The sequence below is a fragment of the Engraulis encrasicolus genome, chromosome 15, assembly GCF_034702125.1.
Source record: "Engraulis encrasicolus isolate BLACKSEA-1 chromosome 15, IST_EnEncr_1.0, whole genome shotgun sequence".
In the NCBI taxonomy this organism is placed as follows: domain Eukaryota; kingdom Metazoa; phylum Chordata; class Actinopteri; order Clupeiformes; family Engraulidae; genus Engraulis; species Engraulis encrasicolus.
In genome coordinates this window covers 5,986,800-5,997,477 of record NC_085871.1, presented here as the reverse complement: position 1 = coordinate 5,997,477, position 10,678 = coordinate 5,986,800, and the positions used below count along the sequence as shown (strand labels likewise).

The 10,678-nt window shown below is 40.7% G+C and overlaps 1 protein-coding gene across 1 annotated transcript; it reads left to right on the top strand.

Annotated features, from left to right (window-relative positions):
* Positions 1-3,273: 3,273 nt before the first annotated feature.
* med21 (mediator complex subunit 21) lies at positions 3,274-5,634 on the top strand. Its single transcript, XM_063216888.1, has 4 exons — positions 3,274-3,369; positions 3,660-3,774; positions 3,950-4,050; positions 4,946-5,634. Exons 1-4 carry the CDS (start codon positions 3,328-3,330, stop codon positions 5,126-5,128), a joined length of 441 nt encoding a protein of 146 aa, XP_063072958.1. The 5' UTR covers positions 3,274-3,327; the 3' UTR covers positions 5,129-5,634.
* Positions 5,635-10,678: the final 5,044 nt, after the last annotated feature.

The window sequence follows — 10,678 nt, the reverse complement described above, 5'->3', positions numbered from 1 at the left end:
GCCCAGTCCTACACCAATTCTAGCCCATGTTTATCCCGTATCAGGTTATGTCAGTGGTGCATCTCATCTGGAAAGCGCTATGAAGATGGAATCAAGGCCCTTGGTGCCATACTATGTACTAAGACATCTGTAGATTTCCTGCTGAATCTTCACCTAACATTTCAAATATATTTGTCTATGTAGGTAAAGATGAACCACACACGGATGAGCTCCTGTGTAATCCATTTGTATTTGTGTGATGTTTCGGGGCCACCCTGGCCCTCCCTCAAACTAAACTGAGGAATTTTTTGTCTGAGGAAGGGCCATCGTGACCCTGAAACGTCACACAAATAAAAGTGGATTAAATGGGAACTCATCGGTGTTAGGGTCATCTTTGCCCACATGAACCTGACCCTGCTTGACCCTGCACCCGCCAAAAAAGGAACTGGATGTGTGTGAGATCTGAATGGGAAATGTATCTGTCCATGCACAAGCAGGTTTTCATACTGATTCACATGGTACATCCGATTTCACATTATTACACATGCACTTTTTCACGTTAAGTCAGTTTTCATATCTGTGCGTTTGCATGAAAAGTTCCTTACGTTGCTTTTTTGTGAGTAAGCAAACTTCCGATGTACAAACCCCAACTCCGATGAAGTTGGGACGTTTGGTAAACAGTGAATAAAATCAAAATGCTATCATTTTCAAAACATTCAATCTATTCATTAGATGGAGAATAGTGAAAAGACAACATATTAAGTGTTAAAACCGAGAAAAAATATTGTTTTGGGGGACATATGTACTCATTTCTAATTTGATAAATCCAACACGTCTCAAAAGAGTTGGGACGGGGACAATAAATGGCAGCAAATGTCGAGGAAGACTAAAAACAAAACAAACAAACACTTAACAGTTAAATACATTAACCGATGAGATGATTTTATATAAAAAACAGTGTTAATTCCTATCTTGGACATGATTTCACCAGCTTAAATGGTGTGTGTATTCCTTGTCATGTTTTGCAATGTTTTCCTTTCTGTAGTGCTTACAGTGTGACAGGTCTTGACCAAAAACCCACCATTTTATCACCTGCTGGTCCTTATGATGGAGCCAAACTGTTAAAACATAGTAGAGAATGTAATTTGACCTTACTATGTGGCAGTAATCGAAGATCTCCCTTCAAAATATAATGCATGAGTGGCTTTTCATGCTGTTTAAAACCCATTTATACCATTCAGCACTGTATTTAACTCTACAGATGAGTGAGAACATCTTAACCAATGCACTACTGCATCCGCATGCCATCATGGAGGCTGACTTTTGAAGCTAGCACTAACACAAGTTGGATGGTCCATTTTCACTGTAGCACAGGATGTGCAATGCTCTATTATTGTCAAAAAGAATGGACTTCTACAACTTCTGCTGACTTCTGTAAGCAAAGGACAGTTTCCCATGTCTTCTGGGTCTATTTCAAGTGAGCTCAGGTGCTTAGGAGAATGTTAAACCCCTGTATCATTTCGTTGCATTAAGCATTCTTAATATGGTCAATTTTCAATAGCTCTAGCACTCCAGGAATTAGAGTGAGACTACAGCCAATATATATTTCATGATGTCATGAACCTATACAATGATTTTATTAACAAAAATATGTCTTATATACACTCAATCGTGGTAAATCAAAGCGAATTCAAAAATGTATGTAATAACTATGGTAATTATTCCCTTTGCATCTTTAATTCTGAGTGACTCAGCCTCTCTGTGATGATCTTATACCTGGACACCTATATTGTCCGTCAGTACAATTCATTTTGAAATGTTCTTCTTTGTTGTTTTATCTTATTTGGATGTTTACTAAATTTCACTGATCCCCGTCCCAACTCTTTTGAGACGTGTTGGATTTATCAAATTAGAAATGAGTACATATGTCCCCCAAAACAATATTTTTTCTCGGTTTTAACACTTAATATGTTGTCTTTTCACTATTCTCCATCTAATGAATAGATTGAATGTTTTGAAAATGGTAGCATTTTGATTTTATTCACTGTTTATCAAACGTCCCAACTTCATCGGAGTTGGGGTTTGTACAGAGAACAAAACATTATTGGCACAACAACTCCACCAAGTGGATAATACATAGTATTGCAGTCTTTGCTACAACATAAAGGGAAAAAAACAGAAAGTAGGCCCATCCTACTGTGCAATATTCAACACAAATGCACTTAAACAATAAAGACTAAGTGCTGGGAAGTGAGACAAGTATAGGAACATGAAGAAGTCCGCACACCAGATGATTTTACTTGGCAACATTTAATTGTGATGCTACACCACTTTAAGGTGACATTTGACAGACATCACAATGTTAAATGACCACAAAGTAGACGTGCATTAAACAACGAGAAAGAAGTCAATGTGTCTACAGTACAAACAGTTATTTTTTGAAATCCATATCATTGGGCCTTTCCCTAGTCAGATTTAGCACAGCATGCCTTAGCACAGCATGACCACTACCAAGAACTGCCTTGGCCCTGCAATATACAATACACCAGCGCTGTTTGTTGTTGCTGTACCCAGGCCCGGGCTTACAGGGGGGACAAAGGGATCAGTTGTCCTGGGCCCAGAGAAAGGAGGGGCCCAGAATTGGGACCCCATTACATTGTATGTATTGAGGAGGGGGCCTTTTCAGATGGTTTTGTCCCGGGCCCGGTAAAACCTGTCAGCGGCCCTGGCTGTACCCCCCACCCCGGGAAAAGAACCACATTATCCTTTCCCTTTGAACTGCACTATGCGATTTGCACCTTCCTGCACTACCTCACTAGAGCAATAGGCCAATACAATATATACAACACACCACGCTGCTACAATGCTGCTATGTGTATTATTATTATTTCAAACATGAAAGGAACAGCCTACATAGGCCTAGTGCAACAGGCCTACTGAGCCATACTGTGGCTGCAAGCAAGGTATTCTCATTCTGAGAACGACCCTCCAACGACCTTCTCTACACTTACAGCACAGCTGTTTGCTTTTAAAAGAAATTAATAACAGTAACCCATTAACCCATGATTAACTTGTAGGGTATATTTAATTGCAATCTCTTTAGATAATACTGTTCCATTTTTGTTCTCTTTTTTCATTTTCTGTCAGCACATTAAATTACGAATGAGTATGATATAATATGCTATATAAAAATGTTTTTTTTTATTTGTTTGATTGATGTTATAGCTGAAGCAGACATGTCTACACAGAACATAGAATGTTAACTTCCTTTCTATTGGTTACATTGTTGTTCAGGAAAGCCAATAGTATTGTACAATGTAACCCAGCTGACTGACGACATTATCAAAGATGGCGGACAGGCTAACGCAGTTACAGGATGCTGTCAACTCGGTGAGAAAAAAATATGTGATTTTAAATAACTTTATTCTGTGTATAGCAGTTATTCAGATACAATGAACGAAGAAAATGAGCATGCGTGTATTTTTAGTCAAGGAAGTCCGTAACAAGAGCTTTTTGTTGTGTACATCCGATTCACAGGGGAGCAGTAATGTCAACGATGTGTTGGATGTCAAAAATCTGCTTTTCACTTTTCGTAACTTGAAATGAAGTAGGAGGAAAATAAAATTGATTAACTACTCTCAAATATGTGGGCTTTTTTCTGTTTCGACTTCTCTTTTCAGCTTGCAGACCAGTTCTGCAACGCAATTGGCGTGTTGCAACAGTTTTCTCCCCCGGCTTCTTTCAGCAACATCCAAACAGCTATCAACAAAGATCAACCATCGAACCCGACAGAAGGTAGAAATAGCCTGCCTATTTCATTTAGGCTTACAGCTTTTTCAAACGTTATCTCTGAACGGATGCATACGTGTATGTAAAACGCGTTGTTCTCATTTTTCTGTCTTCTAAAAAGCGTTGATCAAGATTTATTAGTTCCACGCACTGTTCTAACCATACCCTTGTGCAATTGCAGAGTATGCCCAGCTTTTTGCAGCACTAATTGCAAGGACAGCCAAGGATATTGACGTGTTAATTGACTCATTGCCCAGTGAAGAATCTACTGCTGCACTTCAGGTAGGATATAAAGCCTTCACATTGCTGGCCATATTTACACATCCCAAGTTTGCACATAGTGGGAGGATGCGAGTGAGGATTTGTGTGACGAGTATCAGTAAGGTTTAACGGAAATGTGTACTGCTTGTGGAATAGCAATAGACTACAGCACTCCAAAAATCTGGAAATCAGTTTGAGCCTCTTGAAGAAATTGAAGATATGGGTCGTGACGTGAGGCATCACAGCATGCAATATTTTTTTGGAATCAGCATGGATGCCACAGAGCTACACTGTGCAGCCTACAATTTAACAGTGTTGTAGTCATCCACTTGAAGAAGAGCTCAGTGGCATTTGTTTACACCAGGGGTGGGGAACCTTTTTCATTAGGGGCCACATCAAATTCCTCCAAGGGCCGTACTACGAACACAAACCAAGGGTGTGTTTCTCAGAAGCGTAGTTGTTAGCCAGCTTTCAACTTCTGTAGTTCTGTAGTCTGCAGTTAGCCAATGGGAAATTGCATTGCAAACAACAAAGTAGCTAATGTAGTTAGCAGCTATGGTTTCGAGAAATGCACTCCAGGATTTCCCCCTGTACTTTAAAACAGACCCCACCTTCACTAGGTCCCCTGAATATAACTGAAATGTATTGCAAATGTAATTTCTATGGTTCCTTTACAAAATATGTAACATTTCATGTGAAGCTTCATAACATTAAAATTATATCAGAATCCAGATAAAACTGCGTTGACTGCCCTTGAGACATCGGTTCGGTTCCCCACCCTTGGTTTACACTGATGAACTTTACACTGAGAGTTTGAAAACCCACAGAGTGCTTCATGTTTCTCTTTCATCCATTATTTTTCTTTTATGAAAACATTCAAGCTTCAAGTTTGTTGTTGTTGTTGTTTGTGTGTCAGGCGGCCAGCCTGCGTCAGCTGGAGGAGGAGAATCACGACGCGGCGGCGCGGCTGGAGGACGTGGTGTGCCGCGGGGACGTCCTGCTGGAGAAGATCCAGAGCGCCCTGGCTGACATCGCCCAGTCCCAGCTACGCACCCGCAGCGGAGCACCCTGCGCACCCTCCGCCCCGGAGTCCTCCTGACCAGAGGGCGGTCAGTCCCAGGTCCAGTTAAAAACCCTGCCACAAATTTGATCCAACCAGCCTTTGAAAATGGCATTGTTATGACCGAGACAGGTACAAGAGTTACTCCGATAAGTCAACTGTGTTGGAATGAAACAGTGGCTGAATGTCTGGACAGCTCTGGTCCTGACCACAATGGCAGGAATCCAGGATTATGATGATGGACAGTTTTCTAAGGGTAAATGGAAACTTGGGTATCAGATATTTGTACAGTTTGTAAAAAAAATATTGTCACAGGGTTTTTTATGTGTCCTTTCACTTAACAACAGTATGGGAAAAAAAACATTGTTGCCATAAACATTTTGTGTGTTTGGGGTGTGCAAGTAAAAGTTACATAATGTTTATTTTAAGATGGGTCTTGACAAGAACATCTCAATTCACTCGCCGATCATGCCATGGCTACCCCACCTCAGCATGTACAGTGAAAAGCAGTTGTTGGAGAATAAAAGTTTTTTTTGTTAAATTCATGGTGAAAATGAAGTTTCATTTAATATCTTGGAGATATTCACTGTAAATCTCGTTGCAGTAGCATCAGCTGACCCCAAAACATGATGACAATAGACACCTTGGGTACATTTCTATATTATTGTCCGGTCACATTTTTGATTCTGTGCTTCTCCGTTCTTGCACCTCGTCCTGTGGAGGGAGGGATGGAGGAGAGACAGTGAATCAAGCACTGCATGCAGACCCACATCTAAGGCATCTTTCTGTGTATGGAGAACTGCTCGATGACTGAGGCACAAGGCTGGAGGCTGAAGGAAGCAGATTAATATGTATCCCTTTGGCCCCAGCTCAGTAGGCCTATCTAACCTCTCCTCCTCTCCTGTTGCTTGTGGCTTTGTGATCTGAGTCAAGTCCAGGAATGTCATTGAGGCAAAAACACACTTGAACTTTCATTTTCTCATTTGCAATCAGGATGTTGAATTAAATGTCATTGAGGCAAAAACACACTTGAATGGTCATTTTCTCACTTGCAATCAGGATGTTGAAGGGGGGGGGGGTTTCCCCCACACGTTGTTGTGCCCATGCTGACAGTGAGGAAACTCCATTGTTTTCTCTACAAGCAAAAGGAGAGGATTGGGGGGGGGGGGGGGGGGGTGTGTTAGATATTGAGTTGGACCATGTTGTTGGCTTACCAGTATGTTGTACTCATCTACTACTCCCACAAAGATTTACCTCTCTCCACTGGATGGCGCTACTGTTCTGCACTGAGTCATTCCCGTCTCCACTCATCCTTTTCTAAAAATAGATGGAAGATTGAAAACATTTGATTTTCTTTTGTAACAATCAAAAGTACTTTGATTCGCTTATTTAAAAAGAAGAGTGCAGTGGAAAAGCGTCATAGGTCATACCAAAATCTGTTCTAAAACTCTCCAAAAAACATTGATATTACCATCATTTAATTTCATCTGGTTGGGCAGCAGATTGGCTGTCTATCTCTCTGTAACACGCACCCCCCCAACCCACACACAAACACTTGTGAACCCAAGGAACCGAACACGCTGGTTTCATTCAAATCAGATTCTGACATAGAATAAGACTTAATGTTTAATGTGTTGCATTCATCATGTAGACGCTGAAGTCATTTAGACATTCACACTGATATACTGTATGTTTCACCATGGAATATATTCATATTTACTCATTAGATCTAGATTTGTCAGCACCACACCCATGTGTATCCAATTCACAGCAAAAGGTGCACCTTCGTGACCAAGTTATGCTCTGTCTTAGACTGCTGTGCTCTTTTCTGTGTTCAACGCAGAGAGATTTGAGGTTTATTTTTTGTAGCCTACAATATTTTGATAAAATGTTGTATGTTGCGTGTGAGAATGCTAGTCAAATGTTTTTTTTTTTTCAAATGAATGTGACAGGGCATTGTGATATCCATCAGGTACTGAACGTCGCTTGGATGCAGTGGAGCACTGGGTGGGTGTTTTAAAGAGTTGACCTTTGCTATTCGAAAGAGACTACTTGTTTTCGAGCTCACTATAGCCTTGCCAAGGTTCTTTGTTGGTTAGATAAGTAAGTGTCGTCATGAGGGAATCCCATAAAGCCTGCAGGTGAACGGGCACTCCCTGTGTGCATTCCAATATGCACACTCCCGTCCTCTTCTTGCGCTTGTGGCCTCGCCTCGCCTCCTGGCCCCTCCTCCATGGAGAAAACAAAGTTTCCCAGCTGTCAGCCTAGCCACAACAACTTTTGGGGGACTGTTTTTCATTCACCATCCCAATTGAAAATGAGAAATTGGCATTAGAATTGTGATTTTGACAGATATTAAATACATTTTCTGTTGTCCGTGACATCATCGTGAGGTCACAAGCAGGCAAGTGAGCAGGGGAGGATGGAAGTCCACAGATTGGAATCCATCCCCTGTGATGTAGAGATGGTGCCACAGATATGAACTACTCGACGAGTTGCGCTACCAAGCCATTACAACATGCAGCAATACAGTAGTGCCCTGATGGGTTTGGGTTTGTGCCTGGGCTGTGTTAATGGTCGTGTGCTACTTCATCAAGATGAGCTACCATATCTTGACAAGGAAGTGATGATGTGTAAGGTGGACAATCACAGAGAGATAGTGTGGGTGTAACGACTGGTTGAGATGCAAAAGACACTTTTGATGACTGGTCAGTCTCTGTGCTGCAATTTGCATGACCCTGAGTTGACCTGATGCCCTGCTTTGCAGATCAATTACATAATTTTCTTTTCAGACAACCTCCTCAAAGGTGGTCAGCAGGTACAGGATGATCAAGCCTGAGATCGAGCTTGTGTCCCGTGCAGGGCCACTGACGGCTCTGGCCGGGCTCAGGACTGTCATCCTAAAGGGCCATCCAATGCATGCAACAATGTAATGAGGACCCAATTTAGGGCCCCCTATCCCCATGGGCCTGGGGAAGCTGACACCTTTGTCCCCCGTCTGCGTTCCTGCTCCCATGAACAATCATTACAATGCTGTTATATAGGATCACCATCTAAAGTACATTTGTTTATCTTGGTCTCTTCAGATCACACGGCATGGTTCCAGTGATCCATATCCTTCGTCTGTTCATCTCTCTTGAGACCAAGATAATCAAATTTGCTTTAGATGGTGTCAAGCATGTGTGGTGGTAAACAAGGGAGTTTTATGAAAAAGTTTATCCTCTCAATAACCAAGCATGGTAGTGGGACTGACATGGTTTGGGGATGCATGAATGCTGTCAACATTGGCAATCTGAAATACACCTAAAAGAAACATGCATGTCAACATGCACTGTGACTACCGAAGCAGATCATAATATTCACCATAGGATTGCATTCAAATCTCACACCAGTCTATTTAAGCCAGGTGCACACTCAAAATGCAAAAGTTCAACGGAAAGAAAGGTTGAAACGCACACAGATGACCTCCCTTTTAATCCCTTTTCATTTCAAGACGATTCGAGCCAACACGACCCCTTCTCTACCGGATTTTAGTCTGGGGTGTACTCACTTTTGTGAGTACATGTTCAAACATGAATGGCTGTATTTTGTTTTTTTCTGAGTGAACAAGACATTTAAGCAGTTAAATATGTTGTGAAAAGGTCACTAATCATTGTGTCAAAGTGAAATTTCTTCAATGCTTTCCTATGAAATGATATACTCACAAATCTGCAAAACTGTGAGGGGTGTACTCACTTTCATGATATACTGTACATACAATCCAGGCTGTGTATGTATAATTGGAACCATTATATTAAGTTAATGCAAGTTGTATTAGCTTAGGTACAAGGCTACATTTTTTGTCGGTAAATTGGGGGAAAAGACAGAAAGTTTAAATTTTTCAAGTTTATTTATTTAAGAAAGGGACAGCACATTTAAACAAAAATGCTAAATATACAAGATTGTAGCCAAGAGGCTAATTTCTGTCTTTTGTCCCTTGACAGGTTTGATGTTCCTTAAAAAAGAAAAAGTTAAAACAATACTAAAAATACACAGTCATTGCACACAGTTGTAAAAAAAAGAGAGTCAAAAATACACACACATTTTGAAATATATAATACAAAATACAATACCCAAATAAGTTAAACAGCTGCCAGTACTAACTATGTAAGATTATGTCGACAGCATTGATAATCCAGTAGCCATAACTTTAACTGTTTACTAAAAGAGTTTACTGTTGGCAGTTCTCTAATTTTACTGGGAATTGTGACAAGCTCTGTAAGAGACTCTGTAACAGCCTGACTAAACGCGTTCTTTCTAAATGGAATCACCCCTGGAACTGGCTCTCGTAGCCCTGTCTGGAAGCCCTTTCTGTCTAGAATTTTCAGTGCTTGTTTGTATAATGTTGTAATGGCTTTTAGTGTTGTGACATTAGCTGATGCCCAACTGGTTAAGCAGTAAGACATGTGTGACATGATCATTGCGTTAAAATACAATGTTGCTGACTCAAGGGTTAAATTGTTCCTAATGTGCCTAAAATTAGATAAATTATATTTTATTTTGCTTATAGTGTTTTTAACATGTTGCTTAAAACCAAGTTGTGAGTCTATAACTAAGCCAAGGTATTTAAATTCTTGAACAACATCTAGCTTCTCCCCCTGCACCATGATGCTGGGATCAAGCTCAGTGGTACCTCTTTTTGTGAAGTACATGCAGACAGTCTTGGACACATTACGATGAAGGTGTGAATTCTGTAGCCATGTACATACATCGTTCATGACTGGTGTTAACTGTTGTGCATCTAGACGTTTATTTTTTTGCATGGGAATAATCATTGAACATTGCAAGGTCTCCAATTTGACTAAATATAGTGAGTTTGTTATGGCAGGTGATTCTGATGATGACCAGTGTGCAATACTTAAGAGCAGAAAAAGGGAAGGGGGAAAATGAAAGAAAAGCAGGCACACCCAAGAGTGTTATTAGCTGGGCACAGACCTACGCCTTGGCATGAATGACCTCATCCTCCATGCAATGGAACAGCCCAAGCGTTCGTGCTGTCCCTATAAGGACAGATCAACAACCAGACATCTGGGAAACAACCTTGTGCCAAAAAGAAAAAAAAAGGAATCCCAATTTTGTCAGCCACCAGCCACAACTATTACAGTTAGCCTATCCCAACCCCAAACCATTTAAACATATCACACAAGTATATTGTAGACTATAGCCTAGGTGGGTTTTAAATTGGTAAGACAGACAGGCCTGTGTGTGTGTGTGTGTGCGTGTGCGTGTGCGTGTGTGTGTGTGTGTGTGTGTGTGTGTGTGTGTGTGTGTGTGTGTGTGTGTGTGTGCGCGCGCCGTGTGCGTGTGTGGGTGTGGGTGTGGGTGTGGGTGTGTGTGTTTAATCTATCTATCTATCTATCTATCTATCTATCTATCTATCTATCTATCTATCTATCTATCTATCTATCTATCTATCTATCTATCTATCTATCTATCTATCATGCATTTAATTAGTATTGCCTTTGAATGACCATACAAAACTAAAATTAATTGAAAATCAGAGATGACTAAACACTGTATTCCATAATTGAAGCAATTTGTTTATCTTTT